Source organism: Lethenteron reissneri, chromosome 15 (genome assembly GCF_015708825.2).
Source record: "Lethenteron reissneri isolate LAM-NWPU_2019-01 chromosome 15, ASM1570882v1, whole genome shotgun sequence".
In the NCBI taxonomy this organism is placed as follows: Eukaryota; Metazoa; Chordata; class Hyperoartia; order Petromyzontiformes; family Petromyzontidae; genus Lethenteron; species Lethenteron reissneri.
In genome coordinates, this window is record NC_083793.1 from 279,420 (window position 1) to 305,734 (window position 26,315).

A 26,315-nucleotide genomic window follows, 5' to 3' on the forward strand; every position below is an offset into this window, starting at 1 on the left:
GACGCCTTCCACGCGAGGCTCGGAGGGGAGGGAAAGGGGCGGACGGCGGAGGGGCGGCGGTGGAATCGCGAGAATCGATTCTCGCGCCCGCCTCGTGACGCTGCCGCGCCGTGCGGCAGTCGCCGCTTCCACCCGCCCGGTAGCGACTACGTCACACAGCGGAGTAGGTACTCACACACACAGCGTGAGTACCACCACACACAGCGGAGTAGGTACTCACACACACAGTGTTAGTACCACACACAGCGGAGTAGGTACTCACACACGCAGCGGAGTAGGTACTCACACACACACAGTGTGTGAGAGTACACACACAGCGTGTGAGTACCACACACACACAGCGTGGAGTATCACACACACAGCGTGTGAGTACCACACACACAGCGTGTGAGTACCACACCACCAACACACAGCGTGTGAGTACCACACACACAGCGTGTGAGTACCACACACACAGCGTGTGAGTACCACACACACACAGCGTGTGAGTACCACACACAGCGTGTGAGTACCACACACACAGCGTGTGAGTACCACACACACAGCGTGTGAGTACCACACACACAGCGTGTGAGTACCACACACACACAGCGTGTGAGTACCACACACACAGCGCGTGAGTACCACACACACAGCGTGTGAGTACCACACACACAGCGTGTGAGTATCACACACACAGCGTGTGAGTACCACACACACAGCGTGTGAGTACCACACACAGCGTGTGAGTACCACACACAGCGTGTGAGTACCACACACACACAGCGTGTGAGTACCACACACAGCGTGTGAGTACCACACACACAGCGTGTGAGTACCACACACACAGCGTGTGAGTACCACACACACAGCGTGTGAGTACCACACACACAGCGTGTGAGTACCACACACACACAGCGTGTGAGTACCACACACACAGCGCGTGAGTACCACACACACACAGCGTGTGAGTACCACACACAGCGTGTGAGTATCACACACACAGCGTGTGAGTACCACACACACAGCGTGTGAGTACCACACACAGCGTGTGAGTACCACACACAGCGTGTGAGTACCACACACACACAGCGTGTGAGTACCACACACAGCGTGTGAGTACCACACACACAGCGTGTGAGTACCACACACAGCGTGTGAGTACCACACACAGCGTGTGAGTACCACACACAGCGTGTGAGTACCACACACACACAGCGTGTGAGTACCACACACACAGCGTGTGAGTACCACACACAGCGTGTGAGTACCACACACAGCGTGTGGTGGTACTCACGCTGTGTGTGTGAGTACCACACAGCGTGAGTACCACACAGCGTGAGTACCACACACACACAGCGTGAGTACCACACACACACAGCGTGAGTACCACCACGGCGGCTACTGCCGTGGGTACCGCGGTGAGGGCAAGTGGCTGTGATGATGACTTTGTCGTTGTGCAGCTTCGCGCGGGCACCGCCGCGCAGAGGGCGCACGGAGCCGGCGCCATGCAGCCGGGCGGCATCGCCTCGCCGGCCCTCGTCAGCTTCTGCGTCTACAACCCCGACTTCGGGCCGCGTGAGGGCGAGGTACGGGCCTCCCTCCTGCACGGCCACACGACGCCTGCTGGCAGTCGACGCTTTCAGCAGCGAGCGAGTGGGCAGCAGGTTTCCAGGGCAGCAGGTTGCCAGGGCAGCAGGTTGCCAGGGCAGCAGGTTGCCAGGGCAGCAGGTTGCCAGGGCAGCAGACCGCAGGACGAGTGTCGCCTGCTGCCTTCTGCTGCCAGGCCGGGGGCCACGGTGTCTGCCGCGTCTGTAACCTCGCAAATGTCGACAATGACGCCGGCACACGGTGGCCGAGTCGTACGACCGACGGAGGGGCTCTTTGGCATCCACTGCGACACCCGCAGTGATTCTCATCAGGGCAGCCGCTGGATTTTGAACCGCGGATCTCTGCAACAACAACAAGCGGCTTACGCGCGATGATACCTCACCGCCCAGTATAGTAATTGTTTAGTGAGTGGGTGGGTGCATGAGTGGGTTGGTGGGTGAGTAGGTGAGTGAATAAACAGGTGGTGGGTGAGTAGGTGAGTGAATAAACAGGTGGGTAGGTGAGTGAATAAACAGGTGGGTGGGTGGGTGAGTAGGTCCCGGCGTGGTGCTGGCCACTCACCTCTTCGTGTGCCGTTGCCGACCTTTATCGGTGCTCGCGAACTTGCCCCAACAGTCTGTTAAGGCTCCACGCGTGGTCTGTGAGGAGGTAGGCGGGTGAGTGCGTGGGTGGGTAGGTGAGTGGGTGAGTGCGTGAATGGGTAGGTGAGTGGGTGAGTGCGTGAATGGGTAGGTGAGTGGGTGAGTAATCCAGTGAGGCAGGACCTTCATGGGTCTTGAGACTCGCTGAGAATACTCCCGGTTAAATTATCTAAGTAATGTCTTGTAGTTTAACACGTCGGCTTTGTAGTTCACTTCCATCGGTTGTGATCATAATTGTCATCAGCAAATGTGAAACTGTACTTTCTCAGTTCATGTTTACACTTGAATTTCTCCCAATTAAATTTTGTAAACAAAGTCTGACATTGCCATCTGTTGGATAGATGTTCTGGTGGACAGCAGTGGGCAGTTCCGCCTGATCCATTGATTCGCCATGCTTCTAGGTTACCGTGTCCACGCCGCTCCCCGCCTTCACCAACACGCACTTCCCAGTGCGGCGAAGTTCGCGTGGGCAGCCCCTTATCCAGCAGTAGATGAATGACAAGAGCGCCGGACTTGTATCAACTATGTTGGGTGTTTAAGTGATGCTTGGTTGAGGCTGCTTGACTCATCACTGATTTTTATTCTGACTCTATGTTCACCAGGAACACAAGAAGATTCTGTACTATTACCCTTCCGAAGTCAACATTGACGATAAAATCCGAAGTGTGGGACTGTGTGAAGCCATCGTCCAGTTCACAAGGTTCGTGCTCTTCTCGTTACACGTTGACGCTTGCCGAGTCTCAGGATTCTGTTTCAGGATGGTCCTGACAATTTTCACAGTAAGTGGCGATTTTGCTGTTTGTCATCCCAAATGAGTGATCTGCAGTGTGATTTTTGAGCATTGAGATCATTTGAGCGATACCATTTACATTGGGGATTTGTTTTAGCTAATGGAGGAAATTGGAGAACGTGGAGGAAATCCATTCAGAACATGGCAAGAAGATACACACAGTAATGCACATTAGTTGGGAATACAACCCAGGAGGAAAAGGTGTGACCACTGTGTTGTGGCTGTGTTGTGGCTGTGTTTGTTCTGTGACTGTCAGTGTGTTGTAACTGTGTGAGGTGTGACTGGAGAGACAAAGGTGTTGGGGCGTGGTGCTGGCCACCCACCCCCTCATGTGCCGTGCCGGCATTCATAGGTGCTACCCGTGAACTGCACTTGTCCCAGCAGTCTGTTCAGACAATACGGGGAACTTTGTGTTGTTGCAGGACGTTCTGCACGGAGGAACCGGCGCAGGCACTGCACACGCAGACGAACCGACAGCTCTTCCTCGAGGCCGAGGAGAACTTCTGGATGGTGATGGTGAGGGGGGCACCGCACAGCGCGCTGGCCCCGAGGCCTCGGTCCCCTCCATCCCCGCCGCGGCTCTGTGCCGGGCACGGCGCGATGGCGCTCCTCGCCGTCTCCGCGTTGACGTCGCGGGCGGCGGGAACGCCGTGGCTTCAGCAGCGTACCCGGGTTGGGGCTGGCCACTTGTTCCCGCAGACCGAGCTGAGCAGACGCGCTTCTCAACAAACTTGAGATTTGAACTTTGTTCTTGGTTCCAGCCGCGTGGCGCGGCCTTCGGCTGCTCGGGGCCCTCCCCCACTGCTGGTGCCGCCCAATTGCCGAGGGCACCGTCGTAGCGGTCCCCACGAGTTCGGTGACCGATGGCAAGAGAAAACCTCACAGCAGATGGTGGGAGACTGTTAGAGCAGATCTATGGGTCTCTGTGTGAGTCTATGGGTCTCTGTGCAGCAGCTGCAGGGTCTGCAGGAGGGTGCAGAGCATCGCTCGCGAGGAAGTGCAGTGGGGACATCAACGGCTATGGCCGTCACATGATATCGCGTTTGTATGTGGTGTGTGGGTGTACGCTGGGATGGTGTGCCATGCGGTGCGGTGATGTTCCGTGTGGTGCGGTGGTGTGCTCTCTGGTGGTGTGTGCTGCGCGGTTGTGCGGGGTTTGCCCAGGTGGTGAGTAACCCCACGTTGGAGAAGCAGGAGAAGGATGGACCACGCACGCGCGAGTACCAGGAGGAGGAGCTGCTTGTGAGTTTGGCTCTCACCGGATCTCGCATGCGCACGGATCTAACGCGGATCACTTGAGACCGTGTGTGGCATCACTGCCAATCTGCTTGGGTTTCCGACCATAGCTAAAAACAACATGCACGATGGAACCGGTATCAGCCAAACATCCCAATGTGGAGACATTACCTGCACATTACTCAAATTCGTTCACACAGCAACAGCAACGTCACCCAATACTGTGACAAACTTGGCAGGACCGTCCTGAAAAAAGGTCTTGAGACTTGGCAAGGATTTCCTGGGACATGAGCAAAATCGTAATCAATAAGAGGTCCGTGTCTGCTTGCAGGACAATGTCTACAAAGCTGTCCTGCAACAGAGTTACAGCATGTACAAGGTAACGGTCACACTGCGGTGAGATTCACCTACACATAATATTCTCCATCTGAAATGTATGTGTGTACTGTGTGTGTATATATGTCTTTGTGTATTGTGTGGAGTTCCGTGCGTGTATATTTGTGCACTTAGCATGGCGGATAGTACGGTTGGCTCCGTACGGTGCGAAAGAAGCTCAACATCAGTAGCGTAGTTACGTCACCGGCACTTTATGACGAACGGCGGTTGTTGTGTGTGGAACGCATTGTGTGTGTTAGTGTATGTACATCTTTGTGTGTGTTAGTGCTGGTTGTGTATGCTAGCATTGTGTGTGCATGCGTGTGTGTTCTGTTGCAGCTTTTCAAAGGGACGTTTGAGACGGCCTTGGCTGCAGGTGGAGTGGAGACTCTCAAACGTCGTCTGCACGAATTCTTCTCGCGCGTGAGTCTCGCTCCCTTTCCCGCCAGCCACGGTGTTCACAAAACTCCCACCGAGCAGCAGCCACGAGGACGGGGTATTGCCACGTGGGCTACGCATTCCCACCCGCAGCGGGCATTGCTACTGGAGGAGGTATTGCCACGTGGGCTACGCATTCCCACCCGCAGCGGGCATTGCTACTGGAGGAGGTATTGCCACGTGGGCTACGCATTCCCACCCGCAGCGGGCATTGCTACTGGAGGAGGTATTGCCACGTGGGCTACGCATTCCCACCCGCAGCGCGCATTGCTACTGGAGGAGGTATTGCCACGCGGAGATGTAGTGTCAATGGAGGAGAAAGGTATTGCACGGGAACCCCCCCATTTGAAATCACGCAGCAGCAACAGCAGCAGCATCGCCCCATACTGCGACAAACGTGGCAGGATCCTCCTGGAAAAGAGTCTTGAGACTCTGTGAGGCTTTCTTGAGTAAATGTGCAGATAATAATAATCCACTTGCTCAACTGCCATACTCTGGCAAGCCAGGAGGTGGCGGTAGTTAGAAGGAGATTCCTCACCTCTAAATGCCATTTGTTGCTCTAAACTTGATTTTCTGAACCTTTGCGTCTGTGCTCAGCACACGTGTGAGCACAGAGTAGTTGTGACGCTGCCGTGGCGTTGGTGCGCTCTCCCCAGTACCTGCCTACGCTGCGCCTGGCGCAGTGCGACCTGCTGGACGCCCTGGGCGGCATCACGTTCTTCCCGCTGGACAAGATGACGTACCTCAAGGTGCAGTCGTTTGTCAACCGCGTAGAGGCCGCGCTCAGCGCCGTGTCCTGCACGGCCTTCCTGTACCACGAACAGCTCGTGTGGTGAGTGAGAGGGGCTCGTGTGGTGAGTGAGTGTGTGTATTAGGGTATCTGCGCGAGTGTGTGTGTCTATACGTGTATACGTGTGTGTGTGTGTCTATACGTGTGTGTGTGTCTCTATATGTGTGTGTGTGTGTCTATACGTGTGTGTGTCTATACGTGTGTGTGTCTACACGTGTGTGTGTGTGTATTCGTGTGTGTGTGTATTCGTGTGTGTGTGTGTGTTTATACGTGTGTGTGTTTGTCTAAACGTGTGTGTATGTGTGTGTCTATACGTGTGTGTCTATACGTGTGTGTGTGTCTATACGTGTGTCTATACGTGTGTGTCTATACGTGTGTGTCTGTGTGTGTCTATTCGTGTGTATGGGGAGCGGTAAGCATACCGTGCTCCGAACCCAGTGACCCGAGTTCAATTTCCGTTCACGCCCAATATCGGTGACCACATCTGAACCGGCGCTGGGTCTCCTCTAGGTTGACACAGCCTTAATTGAGCACCCAGTGCGCCGTGCACATATGTATGTCCGTATCTTGAACTTCTTTCGCATCGTACGTAGCCAACCGTGATAATCGGAGGCTACGCGGTGAACCTTTGTCTACATGCGCAGGAGCGGCTTGGAGCAAGAGGACATGCGGATCCTCTACAAGTATCTCACCACGTCGCTGTTCCCCAGCACGGTGGAGGCAGAGGTGAGAGCCGCCAGCCCCTTCCCCCTCTCGCCCCTTCGCCATCTGCAGCTGTCGGGATGACGTGCGGTCGCTTCCCCACGGGCGCTTTGAACGGCCGTCTCCACTATAATGAGCGTCGTTTGTGGCACCCCAAGTGCTGTGGGACGCGGCCCCGGCGAGAAGGGCGCTGTGACACGTGATGAAAACGGATTGCGAGCGAATCTCCGATCACGCAGCTATTTGCCAATCAAGAAAAGGGGGCGTTTCACGTGACACTATACTAACCAATGGGATTACTCGGTCCGTGCATCAATTGTCAATCGACGCAAGTGGTTAACCCTCGTAGTATCGATATTCTAACGTGGCTGTTGGATCCACTGTGAGCAGAATCGATACAATAGACACCTCGATTCAGGTTTCACAAGACCATATATGGGCAGACATAGGCCCCTACGGGCAACACCACGCCTACTTTCTTCTATATATGAGCTGATCCGTGATTCCGTCGGGTGTATGATTTTACTGTACGACGGCGCTCTGTGAGAAGTGACGCGAGGGTGTGACACGTTCCGGTCGCTCGCCGCTTTGAGTGGACCGTGGCTGCCGGTTGCGTTCTGTGTGTGCAGCTGGCAGGGAAGGAATCTCCCATTCGCAGCGGCAGCCCCACGAACCCGCAGCACTACGGCAGGTGAGACATCTCCCTCGCAACACCGCCATCTCCTGGCTTGCCAGGATATGGCAGTACAGCAAATAGATTGTTGCAATGATTGTACACTACTCGTTATGATTCCGCTTGTTTACGCAGGAAACACTCACCGAGTCCCCAGACTCTTTTCAGGAGGGTCCTGCTAAGTTTTTGCATAAAGTGGTGATGTTGCCACTGCGTGTAATCGCAGTTGAGTAATATGGAGGTGGTTATTTAAGAACTGGGGTGTTAGGCTAACACCAGTTACACTTTGTGTATTGTTTTTAGCTATAGGAGGAACCCGGAGGAAACCGCTGCAGAACAGGGGGAGAGAGAACATACAGACCCCACGCAGACACGCGCCCCAGTTGACAATGGAACTCAGGCCATTCGTGCTGTGAAGCGCCGAGACATTCCTGTGTAAACAAAGCGTAAACAGAACAAGAACAATAATAGACAAGTGTGTGAGCGCGCAGGTTCCTGCTGGGCCCCAGCAGCCTGTCGGAGCCGGGCGGGTCGGTGCGTGTGCCCCGCATCTTCGTCACCACCAACACAGCGCCCCAGGAGCTGCACCTCATAGTCTACAAGGTGCGCCCTCCTCACCGCACGTCCGCTGCGCGCTCCGCAGGGAGGGCGCTCGCACCTGTCCCGCTCGCTGTGCTGCGATGCCAGCAGCTGCACTGGGACAGCCGGGCAGAACCCTCCGGGGTACACAAGCAGCGTAGTCGTCGTCGTCGTAATTTGTACTCTGCTCATCCTGCGTTTCCATGCCTTCCCAGGCGCTGAGTGCGGCCGTGTGCTTCATGGTGGACGGTAAGTGTTTGTCTGTGTGTTTGTGTGTGTGTGCTCATTTGGTGCCTCTGCCAGTCATATCAGTCAGTCAACCCATGGCACTTGGGTCTATCCCGTGACTTACTGCTAGAAATCCTTCGACACTTAATTCACGTGGCCTCAAATTGCACCTAGCCTGGCACAAGTGCTGTGGTGACATTGTGTGCGCTCAGTACCAAGTTCTCGTGGCAAGTTGATGTTGTTTATCCAGGTGAGAACTCTAAAGACCAGGATGAATAACCTGAGTCACCAACATGACAAACTAGGACATATATCTTAAATATGGTGTCTTGTCTATAACATTTGGCAGATCACCAGCATTGATCCAAGCAAGCCTGTTCTGCTGCTGATAAGATACTGCATGTCAAAATCGTTCCAGAGTTTGCTTGTTCTGCATCAAAGCTGCTGAAATTACACACTTCCAGAAATCGGTGTGGCTGATAATTGTGTAGGATCTGCTTGTTTATTTTTCTATGTGGGGAGACGTGTGGATATGTGTAGAGGAGTAGTGTGATGACGTCATGTCATGGGTGCTGTAAGGGAGGATACCTTCGGGCACAGGGGCGAGTGAAGGGGAGGAGCCGCCCACGGGGTACTCAAGGGGGCCCCCGTGACGAAGGCGTGGTCGTTGTGGGAGCCCGGAGTGTGGATCGGCTGCAGGAGGTCTCTCCCGCTCGCGACCGGACGGTGTTGGATGAACCCCCGTCCGGGGTCGACGAGTGGGTGAGCCGAAGAGATAGGCGAGAGTAGGGCTCCAAGAAGTCTGTGAGAATCTGCTGGGAGTGAGTGGGGTTCTTCTCTCCTCGGCCGGGCGGTGTTGGATGAACCCCCGTCCCGGCCCGAGTGAGAGAGCCCAAGGGATAGCCGGGGCTAGGACGAGTAGAGCTTGGGGGTCCACGGGAAGGACCGAGCATAGAGAACACCTACCCCTGGTGTGAGCCTGAGTGTTTAACCTGTGTTAATAAACGGCGAAAGCCCTTACAAGAAGTTCCGTCTCCGCGTGGTTCTACGACGCAACATATGTATCAGAAACATTAAATATTTTGAATAATGATAGTGGCTATGAAAACCTAGCTGTTTATAGTGAACTTTGTGGTCGGCGCGTTGTATGTGCCGTGTGCCGCACGGTGTGGCGCGTCATGTACTTTATCCTGTCCCCTGCCCCGCAGCCTCCGTGGATCTCACCATCGATTACTTCCGGGAGCTGGACCGGCTGGTGGGTCCGCAGCTGACGCTCCTAGCCTCCGACATTGCGGAGCAGTTCACGGTCAATCGGCGCGCCGCGTGAGTAGCGGCTGTCGCCTACCTCGGCAGCACCGAGTTCACGACGCACTCGCACGCTCGCTCACTTGCTCGCTCGCTCGCAACAACAAAAACAACGTGCACAGGCAGAGCAGATTCCCACTCCAGTGACACTCCAGATTGTCCACAACACTGCCACCAGCCTTCCCACTCCAACACTCCTACACATCACTCCACGTAACTCGACATCACTCCACCTCACTTCCACACTCCACAACACTCTCACACTCCACATCGCTCTGCCCGCTGCGATTCTTGGCCCCCGACGCAATCCTCGTCGTCGTTGGCTGTCCCCGCGCGTGGAGCTGCCTGCGTCGCGTTTGAGAGGTCTGCTCGTGCACGAATTTGGGTTTGTGTGTTGCGCTCAAATATCCCGCCCGGTGGGTCCGCGCTTGAGCGAACCGCTCCCAACATTCGGAAGGTCGCGAATTCAAATCCTGGTTGGGGGGTCGACTCAGACCGTCATCTGTACGTGGTTGATAAAGTATGGTAAGTCCTCGTTTAACGCGGTAGATGCATTCCTCAAAAGTACCACGTAAAGCGAAACACACTTAAAGCAAAAAATATTTCACCATAAATAATGTAACGATAAAGTTTGTCGAGATGCGATGTACACACACACACAGTAATATGGCGGGACTAATAACTGAGGGTATGCCACCACATTACTATATCATTCCACGTACTGTATCACTGTACCGCTCATCCACGCAGCTCAAGAAAGTGGTTTGTCGTCGACCGCTCATGAACCGTGTTACATGAGAATGGGCAAAAGGTGTTCCCGAATGGAAGAACCGCGTTATAGCGGCAACGCGTTGTGCGAACACCACGGCGTTAAGCGAAGACTTGCCGTACCACTTTGCGGGGAAGTCAACAGCGGTTGTGCTATGGATAGACTCACCCCTGCCATAGGAACGTAGACTTTCCACCACCGACCGACGGCTGTAAAGAAGAGATGAGCTCGATAGAGCTCGCCGGAGGTTTGGCCGCACGTGACGACGTGGAGGGTGGCGCGCTGGGACCCATTTGACGCGACGATGGCCCCGTCTCGCCGTGCGTCTGGCCAGGTCCGACAAGGAGCCACAGTTCAAGTTCATTTACTTCAACCGCATGAACCTGGCGGAGAAGACGACGCTGCACGGGCGGCGCGCAGCGCACGCTGTGGCGCCGGCAAACGCGCCGCCCGAGCTCATGCGCATCTTGGGGGACGTGCACGGCGACTTCACCAGGTGACCGCACGCAGCCTCGGCTGCAACCACGGCCCCACGCCTACACCGAGCTCCAACCCATAACCTGAACTCATAACCCAAACCCATAGCTCGAACCCATAGTCCAAACCCACAACCCGAACCCATAGGCCGAAGCCATAACCCATAACCCAAAGCCCATAGCACGAACCTATACCCCAAACTCATAGACCATAGTGCGAACCTATATCCCTAACACTACACCAATCTGAGACCACATCGGGTACTGAGACTCCAGGAACAATTAGAGTATATAATACGAGTACAATACCTCTTTGTGGAGCAGACTCGCTGCTTTCATAGCAATGTAGAATTTCCACCACTGACTGAGAGCCTTAAGCAGGAGTTGTGCACCGATGCGGGAGCTCGCGTTGTCTGTGCAGGGCCAGCGAGGACGAGGAGGTAGTTGTGAAGGCCATGTCCGACTACTGGGTGGTGGGGAAGAAGTCTGACCAGCGCGAGCTCTACATCATCCTCAGCCAGAAGAACGCCAACCTCATCGAGGTCAACGGTGCGCGTGGCCTCCGCTCCTCACACTGCCGCACGTGGCCTCCGCTCCTCACACTGCCGCACGTTGCCCGCTGCAAACTCGCACAGCTGTTGCTCTTACAGTCACAGCTGTTGCTCTTACCTGGCTAAACAAAACCCACGTTGATTTTGTTCAGCCATGTGAGAGCTCAAGAGACGAGGATGGAGGCTCACTTTGCAAGAGTAATCTGGGTCACCAAATGACAAAAGCAAGAGCATAAACAATAATTAATCAAATAGAAATCACAGCAAAACAACTGTGTTCCTGAAATCTCGCCATCTAACTATCCAGTCCTTGCAGCTGGAACTCAGCACCCCACTGTTTACTTTCTGGTATCAAATCCACCGATACTCTTTGCGCATGGATGTTGTGAGACAAGATTACGTGAGGCCCCCTTAGCTCCTGTGTCACGTCCGCCCATAGCCTGTGCCACAGGTTGAGCTTCCTGTGTGTGGCCAACTCATTGGGTTTTTATTATTATACTAGCTTTACTACCCGGTTTCGCCCGGGACTTGGATTATTGTCTAGGATTAATTTCATATTCCCTTATATTTTACTGAAAAACCCTGAAAAAAATTGATGCTTGCAATAAAGAAAAAAGGCGAAACAAATAAATGTAACTAATTCAGTCATCACAAATTATTTATTCATAGTGTGATTATTTCAACACTTGGCCATACACAACATTTTTGGTTTCTGTTTCTTCATCGCTGACAATGTATAGTTTGTTGACATTCCAACATACAGAATTCGTCTGTCAAATCCAAGCCCGTAGCTTTAAGTGACTGTCCCTGCGATGTATTAATGGTGATTGCAAATGCAAGCCGAACAAGATATTGTCAGTAATGTGTCACGTGGTAACACTGTGGGGGTATTGTGAGTAATGCATCACGTGGTCTCACTGTGGTGGCCTTGACCCACTTATACGTAAGGTTGATTTTGGCAACTCTGGAAGGGAATGACGTAGCGAGCCGAAAATAGTCGCATTGACTTAGAAATTCTAGACAGCATTAAGCTGTGCAAATTTCATGACACCAGAGCTCAGCGTTCGAGAGTTTTTGCTGCTTCACACAAACAAACGGATGTATTTTCTGCTTTAAAATTAAGATTCATGCTTGTTCTTGGGAAAGCCTGGGCACCTCACAGTAACAAGTCCCTTGGTTCGATTCCCGATTCAAGCACTTTCTGTGTGGACAGCCGCGCCGAGCTCACCACCATCCCTCGCGTGCGCGTGGGGTCAAATGTCATTTGCATTTCTCTCTTGTCGCCACAGAGGAAGTGAAGAAGCTGTCTGTCACCCACTTCAGCAATATCTTCTTCCTCGACTGAGGAGGCCAGCGTTGGATGTGGAACGCCGCTGCCCTTTGCAGCGATGCGGACGTCTCCTTGCCGCCGCTGTACGGCGGTGTCCTCGCCGGGCGAGCGGCTTCACTTGCACCGGGCCATTCACTCAACAAACATCACGGGTACATCAGACAGGGGAATCCACACAATTATCATCTGTAGATTGCAAGGAACCCCATCATAACAAAAGCTCGTAGCCTTATCTAGACCACCAACTCAAAATAACTGTTTGGCAGTTTTGTGGTTGAGAACCACCAACTCAAGGAGCTGAGGGAATGTGGCCGTCCCAACAACGTGCAGCTGCGCAGTGTGCACGAGTGCAGAGAAGCGGCGCCCGTCGCCCGTGCGGCACAGCGGCACGGGCGCCACTCGCGGAGCCGCGTCGCCCGCTCGCTCGCCACCTCCTTGCCCCCCTCCCCTGCCCCCCCAACCATTACGTGGACTATCACGATTCGGGGCCACCCCCATTTGTGTCAAGGATTAGTTCGTGTCCATTTTTGTGTCTTGCTTATTCCGCCTAGTTCTCTCCATTGGCCCAGCTGTAGAATGCACTGCAGTTTCTTCAATGACAACAGAATGGTCCTCTCACGCACTCGCTCGTTTGTCGCGGTGTTGCGTGGCCCACGGAGACATTGCTCTGATCACCAAACCCTTCCAGTAAACTAAACTATAATTTAAGGTTACATTTTATGTTTAAAAAAAAATAATAATCACAGGTTGCTAGAACCTGGATTCAAACCCCGGGTCTCAGCGGTGTTAGCTCAGGGCTCTGGCCTCTGAGCCACCCGGCCATCTCTATTTTTGAGCTAATTATGAAGGTGAAGTGAGCTGGTAATTCAGCAACGTTGCAGATAAACTTCTCTCTACGATCATGAATAATACAACTTCAAACCTTAAATACATGGGTTTGCTAAATGAGGTCTTTGCTATACAGTACTTGATTTAAAAGGACCCGTTCACTCGTGTAAATAAAATGCTGCCATATTAAACTCAAGTTAATTCCGAGCTTTGTTGTAAACCACGGTGTCTGTCGATCGTCTTCATCAGGCGGAGAAAAAAGAGGCGGAAAGCCTCCAAATGCGACTGCTTCTAAGGGATTTCAAAGTGAGCAAAGCTGTGTGGCGTAAACAGCATGGGCAGGGCAGCCAGTGCACATGTCGGAGTAAAGCGAGTGTGTTGGACAATGGGGGGGGGAGTAGAGAGAGGGGGGGAGAGATAGAGGTGGAGTTGAAGGCGAGGGCACAGTGTGCGCAGTCCAAGTGTGTTAGACGCAGCGTCCCGGTGGGGGATTGCCTGGCACAACGGGGTTTAATCCGAAGGGTCCCTAGAGGGAAAGTCCCGCGGTTTCCCGGTGCCAGGAGATTGGGCGACCCTCGCAAAACAAGTCACATTGCGGTGCCTCTAAATTGTCTTAAAATTATATGGGCGCAGAAAGGTTCACCGGGCCAGCCACAATGAGTGATGCACGACATCGGGGAGGGGGGCTGGTGGGAAATATGACAATGAGGTCAGGGGATCACAGGGCCACGACCTCCCCCAGCGCCACGACCTCCCCCGGCGCCAGACCGAGTACACACGAGCAGGGTGCGTACTCGCCAGCCAGACGTCCTTCCAGATCAAACAGGTTGAGTCAAATTAATGAGTACGGCTGCATAGACAGACAATAGGTTGCAGAAGTAACTGTCGCAACGCTCCATGTAAGGGAAGGAAAACGAGCGAGAATCACAGGTAGGCGCACGATTGGCTGCGCTGGATAACGTAACCCTGGATTGTTGAAGTCGAGGAGCATAAAAAAGGAGCCTAAAACCCTTCAGATGAGAATTCTTCAACATCTTGGTCGCCAAGCTCCTGCCGTCCTGCCTCCTCGAGCCGCTCGCAGCATCCGTGTGATGCCAGCGAGTGCTGCTACGAGGCAGTGATAGGCGAGGTTTTTTCGTCATCCTTCTTCCGACTCTCACAGCATCCGTGCGACGCCGTGAGTACAGCTGCGAGGTACGTGATCGGGCGTGTGAGTATTTGGGGACTTGGGTAGCAGTAGGCTAGGCTCTGCTCGTAGAATATTCCCTCTGGGTAGTGCAGGGTTTGCGCCGTGAATAAAAGTTAGCACAGAGCATCGGTGTAGTGTCTGTGATGTGTGTGTGGAGCGACTGCGTGGGGAAACGCGCGCGTTCGTGCCGCCGCGTCAGCTGTGGTGGTGTACGCGGGCGTGTGGAGTAACTCCGTGCGGCGGTGAGCCAGCCGCGTGAGTCTGTCCCTCGGAGAGGGCGCCAGCATGGGGGGCCCGATCACGCGGTCGGCGTGGGGGGCCGGCGGGAGCTGCCCGACGCGGTGGAGGAGGGCGGTGGGGTAGACGTGGGCCCCCACACTTGTATGGATCGGTCTCATGATTAAATAACATAAAAACGATGTATTCTCTGGCTCAATACATGTTGCTATGTTTGATCCTTAAATGTTGTATTTTCACCAATATCTTAAGACGTGCCGTTTTCACAAATGTTTGATTTGTTGACAAATAACAGAACAAGGCCCTTCACGGTCACTGGCACGCGACAGCTACTCGTGGAAGAGAGATCGAACCGTGGAGTCCACACAGTCTCTTGGGGAAAGTGCTGTTGGAGGCCGTCCATAAATGACGTCACGCGATTTTGGCCGATTTTGACCCCCCTCCCCCCCTCGTCACACGGCGTCACAAAAAGTCAGACCCCCCTCAAATATAACGTCACAAAGCTCTGCCCCCCCCTCCCCACAAAACCATATTTGCATTTTGAAAATAAAACATGCTTCAAATCGCTTTAAACTATTGTCATTGTAGCGCGTATTTAATGTGGCGCTGCACTCTGATGGTGTAGGAGAAACACGTATTAAAAAGACGTTGGAAATCTGAAATTTGGCATAAAGGTCACTTGAAAATATTCAACGTCTAACTAAAACTGCAGATGTTCAGAATATTACATTGAAATTCTCTTATAAATACTTTAAACTTTGTAGTAGAACAAAGCAAAATGGACAGTACAATTATAACAATCATATATTCATTCCACAGAATGAAAAGCCCTGGAAGAATCATTAGAATCTAAATGTTTAATAACAATCATTCAAAAAATGTACAAAATGTATGCTTCTCCATTCTCCAATGGAGAAGCAAAATTCTCCTTCACGGAATAAATAAAAGGTGAACTTAGTAAATTTAAATAATCAACTAGTTAATAATGAAAAATAATCAATATTAATGTTATAACAATTATATGAAATTCATATTTATTTAAAGTTGCGCATTTTGATGTGACGTCACATTTCTCAACCCCCTCCCCCTCTCGTCACACTTCGTCACAAATGTCTGACCCCCCTCCCCCCTAGGTGCATGACGTCATTTATGGACGGCCCCTTAGCGAGCACCTATTAAGACCGGTACGGCGCACCTATGCGGGGTGGTGTGGCGAGAACCACGCCCGGTCGCCTTTGTCTCCCCAGTGGCGATGCCGACACACCGCTACAGCCGAGTCGACCGAGCGTAGAGCCGAGACCCGTTCCGACATTCACCGCTGACGTCGGCGTGGCCGCGTGCGACCCCACGTGGTCGGGCGACCGCGTGGGGTCGCACTGCGCTCAGCGCGGCGCCACCGCTCCCCACTCACAGCGGGGCATGGCCCCCCTCCAGCCCCGCCCCTCCTTGGGCTCTGGCCCCGCCTACCCCCCGCTTTAGCCCCACCCACTTTAGCCCCCTCCCCCCCGTACTCTTCCGGAAGTAGTATCGTGACCTCTGAGCCCGCCGCGCGAGTTCCCTTCCGGTGCTGTTCGCGCGGGTGCGTGGAGGCGCGCGGACAGACACGGAGAGAGACACGGAGAGAGACACGCGGGGAGACACGGAGAGGGAGACACGAGGAGAGGGAGACACGGGGAGAGAGAGACACGCGGGGAGACAAAGGTGAGACAAAGGTGAGACACGGGGAGAGACACGGGGAGAGGGAGACAAAGGTGAGACACGGGGAGACACGGGGAGAGACACGGGGTGAGACACGGGGTGAGACACGGGGAGAGACACGGGGAGAGACACGGGGAGAGACACGGGGAGAGACACGAGAGACACGGGGAGAGAGACACGGTTTGAGACACTGGGGCCCTGAGAGACTCGGAGACGGCTGTCGGCTCCTCTCTCCACGCAGAGCCGTGACCCCCGAGCACCGGCAGCCATGAAGCTGACCGACAACGTGATGAGGAGCTTCAGGGTGGCCAAGGTTTTCCGCGAGAACTCGGACAAGATCAACTGCTTCGACTTCGCGCCCAATGGCGAGACCATGATCTCCAGCAGCGACGACGACTCCATCGTGCTCTACGACTGCCAGGAGGGCAAGTGAGTGCCGCGGGTCAGCAGCAGGTCACCTCCATAATCACGAGCACCACCTCCATCGTCACGGTGGGAGATGAGACGGGGTGGGTTGATAGAATCGGCTCGGCTGTTTTGTGGCGAATCTTCGCGTGGCCGAGTGGTCATCGCGAGCCTCGCGTGAGTCTGGACGGGAGCCGCGAGCCGCGAGCCGAGGCTACGGTGACGGGTTCCCGACCCGCGGCGCCTCTAACGGCCCCGACACTCCGCTCCGTCAGGCCCAAGAGGACGCTCTACAGCAAGAAGTACGGGGTGGATCTCATCCGCTACACGCACGCCGCCAACACCGTGGTGTACAGCTCCAACAAGATCGACGGTACGCCCCGCCAACACCCCTCCGTACCCCGGCTCGCCAGAGGGTAGTATAGCAAGTAGACTGATCGCCATCTGTTTCCATCTGTACGGGGATTGAGGGTTGCCGCCTCGCACGCGTGGGCTTCAGAGTGGCTCTTCTGGATACAAGGTTCGCGTGTTATGCACGCGGGGAGAATGTGTGCGGATCTGTCGAGAGGAGAGAAGGTGAACCCCGCCGGGGGTGGAGGAGGAGACGTGGAGCTGTGGCCGTCTCCTCCGTGCAAGCGACCGGGAGATGAGACGCGTCGAGCGGCACTGCCACTCTGGCGAGGGTGACCTCGCTCACAGCGAGAACCATTTAAGAACGCAATACTCTACAAGCATTTACATTAAACAGACTCCACTACGTTAACATCACAATGTGAATTAGGCGGAGTAAATTATACAATTGCATTTAAAATCATAGCATTGAGAAAAGGAAAGTGACGAGGTTAGGCATGTAATACAGAAGATTGCACAATCTCTGTGTTTGTTAATCAACACGACGACTTTGCGAGGCAGGAAGCATTGATCCAATCAAAAGAGAGTCACGTGCGTTTGTCACAAAGCCTCGTCACGGATTTATCTTGAGGCTTTTAGGGGAGTCCAAGCAGTGAGGGAGCCCGGGTAGAGGAGGAGAGGCCTTGCGTTGCTGAGATGTACAGCATGGATGAGAGGAGGCGTGGAAGCGGAGGGAGTGGATGGGGTTGGGGTTGGCGAGAGGGTTGGAGGCAAGGTCTCGGTGGGTCTTGGAGTGGCGTTGCGTGTGAATTGGGAGCCGGGGTAGGGCTCCGGGGTTGGCCCCGAGCGTCGTGGGCCTCGGCTGTGGTGCTTGCCGAGAGGGGAGTCGCAGTGTCCGCTTTGACAGCGAGCGGGACAATCGTCGTGGCTTGCTGCTTGTTCCTGCCCGACCCTGACGGCTTGGTGAGGAGATCTGTGCATCTGCACTGCTGGGCTTATCGTGGAAGTAAACTTGACAATGCTCCGATATTAAGAAGCCTGCTTTGTTTCAGACACGATCCGGTACCTGTCGCTGCATGACAACAAGTACATCCGCTACTTCCCAGGACACACCAAGAAGTAAGTGCCGTGCTTCTTGCATGTTTAATCCTATCATGTTGCACTTGATCTACGCCTCTTTGCGCGAGTGGTAAACGCTTGTGTGCGTGTGTATGTGTGTACATCTGTGTGTGTATGTTTGCGCGTGTACGTGTGTGTGTACGTCTTGTGTGTGTGTACGTCTGTGTGTGTACGTCTGTGTGTGTATGTGTGTGTACGTCTGTGCGTGTGATGTGTGGCAGAGTGGTTGCTCTTTGCATGTCCCCCGTGGATGATACCTTCATCTCCGCTTCGCTCGACAAGACCATCCGTCTCTGGGACCTGCGCTCCCCCAATTGCCAGGTGTGTGACTGCACACACATAAACACAAAGATCCCCCATGTAGTCCACACAGGCTGCTGGGGCAAGTGCTGTTAGCGAGCACTGATTGAGACCTGTGTGGTCAGAATCATGTCCGGCCGGATTTGTCTCCCCAGTGCCGTCGTTTACGCACCACGCCAGGTACTCGTTTAAGGCCGAGTTAACCTTAGGGAAGCTTTGGAATTGTTTGGATGTCACTGAAATTAGTGGAGGGGTGAGAAGAGAATTATGGTGAGGGAGTTTACAGATCCAGCTGGAGGGAGCGTGTAGAGTGGTGCTGACTTCTCCATGTGGATGGGTCAGGATGTTTTATGGAAGATGAGTGGCGAGGGGATGGAGCATGACAATGTGAGGTTTGAGATCTGGAAGTAGGGGAGCTTGGGGCGGTGATGCAGCCGAGTAGTAAGTACAGTACCACGTGTTCGTCACTTATTGCAGAGGCAGAGGCTGGTGGGTCGAATCAAGCTGCCGCCCTGATTATTACTGCAGGTGTAATAACCACAATACTCATACTGTCTGCTGCTGCACAGTGGGCGTTAAATAACCTGCGACGACGTATGCCATTGTGTGCCGACGTCACTGTACAAAAGAAAATTTCCCACACATTCAATTCGAATTATAGTAACCGTCGCGCCCTACTACGAGGCTCAGTGAGGCTTTCCTGGGTAAACAAGAATTAATATTAACGTCTGTGACCGGCGAAGAGAGACACCTGGGATCAGAGGAGGTGGCTGCTGCTGCAGTGCTTTGTTGTTCAACTTGGAGTCTGTGATGCAGAGCAGCCAGGAGCTCACAACGCCCGTGGCCGATTGCGGACGACGAGGGGTGGATGCGGTCACGATAAGGCTGCTGCATGGAGCTGGGCTGCGGCTCTGGTGGCAGTTGTGGCCGCAGCTTCTCGCCCAGGGAGGCCTCACTGATTCTTAAGAAACTTTTCAGGAGGGTCCCCTGATAGGTTTTTGGAGTAGGGGCCACGATTTCAATGCATTTTCAAATTAAGTAATCTGCAGAGTAATCTTACAAATTTGGACCATGATGCTGGCACACAATGGCCTCCTCAGAGTGACGTCACAGCATCATTGAAGTCCACCGCGCAGTGGACGGCATGCGGTGTTTGATGGACAACGCACTGGCAGTATTAACCAGGGTGGCCTGCCGAATTCGAGCCATGAACCTCTGCAACAAACAGCGGACGCGCTTTCGCTGGGCATTGCTAGCTGGGGCCGGTCGGGGAATCCGCGTGGAGGCAGCGTGGCCGGCCTGTGCGGTTGGTGGTCTGAGCTTGAGTCGCCGCGTCTTTGCTCCCGCGTCTCAGGGGCTGATGCACCTGCAAGGCCGCCCTGTGTGCTCCTTCGACCCCGAGGGCCTCATCTTCGCCGCGGGACTCAACTCGGAGATGGTGAAGCTGTACGACCTGCGCTCCTTCGACAAGGTCCCTGCCGCCCTGCAAACCCCTACACAAGGCCCTGCTGCAGTAGCGCTGTGTGTGTGTGTGATCCTGCCTGTGTGTGCATGCTGCCAGTGTGCGTGTGGCTAATGACAGTGATGGAGGTGTTATCGTTTTGGTGGGGGGGGCGGCGGTGGCGATGTTATTGATGGGGGAGGGATCATTGATATTTTAGGTAGCGGTGGTGATAGTTGTGTTGGCGGTGGTATTGTTAGCGGTGTTGGCGGTAAGTGTTGTTGGTATTGATGGTGGCGATGGTCACGGTGTTGGTGGTGGTGCTGTTGTTGGTATCGGTGTTGTGGTTGTTGCTGCGTTGCCATAGCGACTGCATGCCGCTGCAGGGCCCCTTCGCCACGTTCCGCCTGCAGCAGGACCGCACGTGCGACTGGACCGGCCTCAAGATCAGCAACGACGGCAAATTCATCCTCATCGCCACCAACGGAGGCGTGCTGCGTCTCGTCGACGCCTTCCAGGGCAGCGCGCTGCACATGTTCACGGTGAGGGCCGGGGTGGGCCACCGTTGCGGCCGCGCTCCGTACCTTCATTAAACTGCGTCACTGGAAACTCCCGCCCTACGGAAAGTCTCGTATGCAAAGGTGTGGAGCAGGAGGAATCACGAGAAAAAGGCGTGCATTGTGAAGCGCTGTTGTGCGTGCGTGAGTGGGTGCTGTTGGCAAGTAGCGGCGGCGTCTGTGAAGGCCGGCACTGGACATAAGGGGACGGGTGATCAGCACCACAGCACTTGCCACAAAAGTCTGTTAAGGCCACACTGGGGTCTTTGTTGTGCCTGGGTTGCAGGGCCACACGAACAGCAAGGGCATCACCCTGGAGGCATCCTTCTCCCCCGACTCCCAGTTCATCATGACCGGTGAGAATCGCGCAATGTAATCCTGTACTGCATACTACTCAATTGGGATCATGCACAGTAGCAACATCACCCTGTTACTGTGACACACTTCACAGGACCTCCTGAGGGAGAGTTGAGACCCTGAAGCTTTCCAAACATGACCATTTGGATTTGAAGCTTTCGTGACTGCAGGGATTCAAATTCAAGCAATGATGATGATTGCTTGTGTTGCAGTCGAAACGTCGTGAGAATTTTATTGTTTAATATTTTTATTGTTTTATTATTTCCCTTCTACGTGACTTTACCAAAAGAACCAAGAATATGACCATTTGGATTTGCAAATCGGTCAACGGGGGGGGGGGCGAGTGCAGCTGCAGGAGAGCTCCTTTGTTGGTCGCCTCGAGCTTCGGGAGCGCTGCTGGGACCAAGCGTGGTCCCTCGCACGAGGGCCTCGTACGTTCCGGAGCCCGCTCTCCTGGGCGCACGGCGCATTCACAACGCTACCGCCACTCGCGATCGGTAACGACGAGAGGTTCCACGGAGCCGTGTCGTGACCGCTTGCGCTCGGCCCGCGCTGCGTGCAGGTTCAGAAGACGGGAAGATCCACGTGTGGCACACGGAGAGCGGCACCAAGGTGGCCATCCTGGACGGCAAGCACACGGGCCCCGTCACCTGCCTGCAGTTCAACCCCAAGTACATGATGGTGGCCAGCGCATGCGCCAACATGGTGAGCATCGCGCGAGCCGTCACGGAAGTTCGCGATTCATATCTAGCGGCCTCCCTGCTTGACACCGCCCGGCGTCTGCTCGTAAGTGGACATTAAAGATCCTGTGGCAGCAGTCTCAGTGGTAGGCCATTGTGTGCCGGTGCCATGGTCCATAAGGTAGTCCCGGTTGAGGATGTACGTGGGAATGGGTTCGTACTTCCCCCGCGCACCAAGGGGGACTGGGGCTACTCCCCTCGTCCCCCGGCTCTCGTGAGCCTCAAGGCGTCGGTGCTCCGCTCTCGTCTGCAGCCCTACAGAGTCTGTGGTGGGAATTCTACATTCCCATGTTGGGGGAGAGTCTCTGCACAGGACAACCCCTGTTATCTTCCCCCTACACAAATTGGTATTTATTTTATCGACCCCTGAGGAATAATGGGCTGACGAAAGTCCCAACCAAGATGCGAGCTCGCCCCTCTGAGTGTGCGAGCCGTTCTCTCCGTCGCCGCGCCAACGGGCCGTAGCTCGGCTCACTCGGGGTCGCAGGGCGCGTGGAAATCGGCCCTCCTGCTGCAGCCACGACGCCCGCCTCGCGGAGACTTGCAACGGGACACCGGCTTCCTTCGCGCAGTGGACAAAGGGGCTTGAGCGCCGCAAACACGTACTGGTGGGATGTGATGGGCAGCATTGGTGTTCTCTCTCTCGCGCTGCAGGCTTTCTGGCTTCCCACCATCGACGACTGAGCAGCGCCACGGCTACCGCCGTTCGTTGGCAGAGCGCCCCGAGTTGACGGACGCCCCGAGCGGCCGCGCTGCGACTACCGGACGCGTGCGCCGGCAAGATGAACCCTGGTGTGGGCGACTCTCGGCTTACGCCGCAGTCTCGCGTGCGGTGCGCCCGAGGTGGAGGTGCAATGTCTTCACACGGCGCTTGCTCAGCTCCGCGGAATTTCTGGTTTCTCTCCAAGTTCAATTGTCGTCTGGAAGGCACCGCGGCCGTCGGGGCTGCGTCACAAACTGGACTTGCCTTGTCGAGTGTCGTTGGTCAACTAAACCGTAACTTTAATATTCTAGATTATAAAGATATTTTACAGGCAGTTTTTGCTCAATGCGTTTTAGTTATTTGTAAATGTGTTGGTTTTACAGGAAAGTGAGAATCGGTGGCTCAGGTCTGCAAGCTCAGTGGCATGCGTTGTTTTAGCCTTGGAGTTTGTGTTGATGTGAGAATTGCTTCCTTCAACAGTGGATGTGCGATCGCAGCTGCGGGCCACCACGGGCCTTCTTGGTTCGGTCCGTATCACACTTGTTACGCCAGGGGGCGTCCTCTGTTGCTGAGGGCATGCACCCAATGCGGGGGGGTGGGTCGTGCTGTGATTGGGGGACCATGCTGTGGAATCTGGGAGACTTAAAGCAAGCAAACCGTGTGGATTCCCTGCCAAGCGGAGACTGCAAGTGTTTGGTGTTACAATAGCATTGGCAGTGATGACCTCTTGATCTTGTCAAACAATGCCATGTGGAGAAGGTGGCTCTTTCCAATACTGAAGCTGCTGTGCTTAACAGCATGCGGTGCACAGCCTCTGCCCCACAGGTTGTGGTGCATGGCCTCCGTGTGCCAGAGGCTGTGTGCTCAACACAGCCTGTGGCACACGCATTGCATGCACCACTCCTATCCACACTTAATATTCGGGTTGTGCCCACAGCTTTTGTTTGCTGCAGCAAGAACATTTTTGTAACATCTGCAACGTATTTTGTAACCGTATTTCTCCTCGTTAATGTTTAGAATAACTTAAAACCGGCGAGTGTTCATTTTGCAACAAATTCATGCATGAAGACACGGGTGAATGTTGGCCGTATACCGCCTGGTTGTCACGCTGAAGCACGGTGTTTTGTAAATATTACGAGTCATCAGGCGAAGGCAGCCTGTGGCGAGGATGCAGTTGGCTCACTGGCTGTGGAATAGGACGGATGTGCTCCGGGTGGGAGCAGCAGCGAGCTCCAGCTCCTCTTGCATGGGGGGGGTGGTTTGTGCAGTAGGGATGTTGTGTGGGTGGCTATCGTCACAGCATTTCACCGCTGAGGAGTGTGAGCTTGGGCCGGTGAAGTGGACATCTGGGGGTGCAGGCCCCAGCGCCGGCAGCTCCTTTGTGGCGCCGGGCCTGGGGTGGCCTTGCGAGTGAAACTTGGCTGCTGTACGGAGCTGGTTGCCACAATCTGTGAGCATCCCAGGCTGGACCCACAGTACATGATTACAAACATCGAGGTCAAGCACCGACTTCTGTTTCAACTCTGCCACATTCTCAATTTGAAACTTTAATCATTTATACTGCCACACGGCTGACGCTGCATCCAGAAGCTGCTGTGACGCGATTACAGAGAGGTGACCACTGCGCTATCACAGCTATATTCAGATATTAAAATATTAGTGACCAAATTTTGATTGCAAATTGTAAACTGAAGTGATTTATTTAACATAAAATGTTCAGCGAAGTCCTCCCCCGATAGCTGTGCTGTGTGCCACATCCTCCAGCTCCTAATTTAGTTTCTCACGGAGTGCTGGGCCATGGCCGGTTATGTCCTCTCATTCCGGGTGCAGATACATCTTGATGCCTGTGTTACTGTTTTATGCTTCTCAGATGTTCTGAAAAGTGTAACTAAACCGTGTAATATAATTGCTAATTTTTTATTTTTTTCAATAAAACGTATCAGACAGCTATGACCCGTTTCATTTGCATGTCCTTAATTATCAGCCAAGTTTTGCAAGAGATTTCAACTCCTGAGTTCACAGCCAACTCTGTTCTATTGAGAGCCCCAACAAAGGAAATGCGCGACGTCAGACTTTGGTTCCCTCCGCTGAATGTCGATCCGCGGTTGCGTTAATCGTCCCTCGCTTCAACATCTCCCTGCTGAGACGAGCGTGGCGCCATCTCAGTGGTGACCCTGAGCCATTGGCATGAAATGTTCCACGCGTTGTTAGCATCCACGTCATCCTTAAAAATAACAACACGGTCGTTCGCGTCGCTGTGGAGAATATAAACAAATGAACAGCTGTCCCTCCACATAGAGCTCATTTAACTACCCCTCCTGCATGATATCTGTGAAGAGGAACTTTATAGCCCATGGGGATTACTCCTCCAGTCTAAAGAATCTGATGTTTTTTTTACAACTCATCAGCCACACGGCCTTCTGGAAGTTTATGATTTTAGCAGCATTGGTTCAACACGAGCAAACTGTATCCCTTTGGACGTTGAGTGTCTCATCAGCAGCCAGGCTCGCTTGAACCAAAGATGGTGAACTGCCAGATGTTTGTAGGCAAGGGTAGGCAAGGACCCTGGGTCCGAGTTCGACGCATCCATGAGGCACCACTCCCCATTTGCAAGCAAGAGTCTGGGTTCATCTTCTTGGTTCTTTCGGTAAAGTCACGTAGAAGGGAAGTAATAAAATAAAAAATAAAAAAATAAAACATAATAAAATAATTCTCACGACGTTTCGGCCATCCTCAGGTGAAACCAGGTCTGTCGAGGCGACAGCGTCTGAAGAGTCTGGGTCTCTGGTGTGCTCGCGCTGCGTCGAGGAGGCGGCGTCTTCTGCAGGCGGCTGCGCTGTGCACAGCGCTTGCTGATTTGCAGTTGCTTTAGCGTGCAAACGAAGCTGCTTCATTTTCATGTTTAAGAATTCGTATTTCGTCTTGGCTGCCGTTACAAGAAATAAAATAACTTATAAATAAAGGCAATAAGGAGCCGACATGCAGCATCAGCAACGCATGGCAGTCTTGACCGTCAGTCAGGTGCTTGGTGGTGGTGCAGTCCTCGCCGATTCACTTCACTCGCTCGCCGGCAAGCAGCCACCTCTTTATCACCCTTCTGTCGGTGCTGCTGCCATGGTGACCGAGCTTCACTCGTTGATTCCTCCACCCGTGTTGAAGATTCGGTCCACGAGACATCGTTTTGTCTCATCCACCACTGTTCAACCACCACCACACTGCAGATCACAACACACTCAACCGCTAACTCACTCGCACCCTTCGCTTTCCGCTTCTTCCCTTGTATCGTCTCCTTACCCAAGCTCTTACCTCGCTCAATAACTTCTCAATCCAAGAAACGCATTACACTCGTATTACAACCGACTACAGTGCTGTTTGTTGCCGGCCACTTGATCTTTTGGGCCCTTGGGCCTTGCCGTGCATCACAGTCCTTGCTAAGAGGGGCGCCGCTGCCGCTTGCGGCGCAGGCCTCGCACGCTCCGGGGGATGCGCGGGGCTGCAGGGTCACGTGTCCCCTCCCGGGCCCACGGAGTCTTGAGCTCGCGGGCCCGGGGCCGCTCCTCCTCGTGCGCGCCCGCGCCAAGGCCCTCGCGGCTCCGGGGGCCCTCGCAGGAGCGCGGCTCGGGGCCCTCTGGGCGCGTGCTCAGCAGGGCCAGCAGACGCTCGTACCAGCCACGTGGCCGCCACCGCCCGGGGCCTCCCCGGCCGCCCCGAGGCGAGGTGGCGGCCTCGACGCGCGGGGCCGGCAGCACGGCCAGGCGCAGGCGCGCCACGGAGCGCGTGAAGCCCGGCTCCTCGGAACGGCACGCGTAGAGGCCCGCATCGCTGGGCCGGGCATCTCGGATTAGCAGGCCATGGTCGGTGAGCAGCAGACGCTCGGTCTGCCACGGAGCAGCATCACACACGTCACCGCACGTCAC

The 26,315-nt window shown here is 54.3% G+C and overlaps 3 protein-coding genes across 7 annotated transcripts in view; 2 read left to right on the forward strand and 1 right to left on the reverse strand.

The window, feature by feature from the left end:
- Window positions 1–12: 12 nt before the first annotated feature.
- LOC133342541 (vacuolar fusion protein CCZ1 homolog) lies at window positions 13–13,654 on the forward strand. 4 transcript variants are annotated; one of them, XM_061551712.1, is made up of 16 exons: window positions 13–163; window positions 1,443–1,568; window positions 2,834–2,931; window positions 3,444–3,537; window positions 4,186–4,263; window positions 4,589–4,636; window positions 4,972–5,055; window positions 5,727–5,902; window positions 6,505–6,586; window positions 7,192–7,253; window positions 7,727–7,838; window positions 8,030–8,063; window positions 9,251–9,365; window positions 10,451–10,612; window positions 11,014–11,141; window positions 12,433–13,654. In XM_061551712.1, exons 2-16 carry the CDS (start codon window positions 1,488–1,490, stop codon window positions 12,486–12,488), a joined length of 1,410 nt encoding a protein of 469 aa, XP_061407696.1. In that variant the 5' UTR covers window positions 13–163; window positions 1,443–1,487; the 3' UTR covers window positions 12,489–13,654. The 4 variants fall into 4 exon arrangements, with proteins under 4 accessions (XP_061407696.1, XP_061407695.1, XP_061407697.1 ...); XM_061551711.1 differs by having other exon boundaries at window positions 84–184; XM_061551713.1 differs by having other exon boundaries at window positions 149–167.
- A 2,626-nt stretch (window positions 13,655–16,280) lies between these two features.
- On the forward strand, window positions 16,281–24,351 carry WDR82 (WD repeat domain 82). 2 transcript variants are annotated; one of them, XM_061551717.1, is made up of 10 exons: window positions 16,281–16,428; window positions 16,667–16,854; window positions 17,106–17,203; window positions 18,234–18,300; window positions 18,522–18,621; window positions 19,955–20,071; window positions 20,428–20,583; window positions 20,885–20,954; window positions 21,518–21,660; window positions 22,350–24,351. In XM_061551717.1, the coding sequence occupies exons 2-10, from the start codon at window positions 16,694–16,696 to the stop codon at window positions 22,377–22,379; spliced, it is 942 nt and encodes a 313-aa protein (XP_061407701.1). In that variant the 5' UTR covers window positions 16,281–16,428; window positions 16,667–16,693; the 3' UTR covers window positions 22,380–24,351. The 2 variants fall into 2 exon arrangements, with proteins under 2 accessions (XP_061407701.1, XP_061407702.1); XM_061551718.1 differs by having other exon boundaries at window positions 16,283–16,439.
- LOC133342487 (semaphorin-3B-like) overlaps window positions 23,926–26,315 on the reverse strand; it is a 30,748-nt gene continuing 28,358 nt past the window's right edge. The window contains exon 19 of the mRNA XM_061551641.1: window positions 23,926–26,276. Within this exon, the coding sequence (XP_061407625.1) occupies window positions 25,830–26,276 (447 nt within the window). The 3' untranslated portion in view covers window positions 23,926–25,829. The remainder of the gene's footprint in view (window positions 26,277–26,315) is intronic.

Excerpts from the sequence above, each read along its gene's own strand:
- LOC133342541 (XM_061551712.1), top strand. The coding sequence starts at position 1,488 with ATGCAGCCGGGCGGCATCGCCTCGCCGGCCCTCGTCAGCTTCTGCGTC. Across the intron at positions 5,903-6,504 it reads TACCACGAACAGCTCGTGTG|GAGCGGCTTGGAGCAAGAGG; the intron begins GTGAGTGAGAGG and ends CTACATGCGCAG. Across the intron at positions 7,254-7,726 it reads AACCCGCAGCACTACGGCAG|GTTCCTGCTGGGCCCCAGCA; the intron begins GTGAGACATCTC and ends GTGAGCGCGCAG.
- WDR82 (XM_061551717.1), top strand. The coding sequence starts at position 16,694 with ATGAAGCTGACCGACAACGTGATGAGGAGCTTCAGGGTGGCCAAGGTT. Across the intron at positions 17,204-18,233 it reads CAGCTCCAACAAGATCGACG|ACACGATCCGGTACCTGTCG; the intron begins GTACGCCCCGCC and ends GCTTTGTTTCAG. Across the intron at positions 18,622-19,954 it reads TGCGCTCCCCCAATTGCCAG|GGGCTGATGCACCTGCAAGG; the intron begins GTGTGTGACTGC and ends CCCGCGTCTCAG.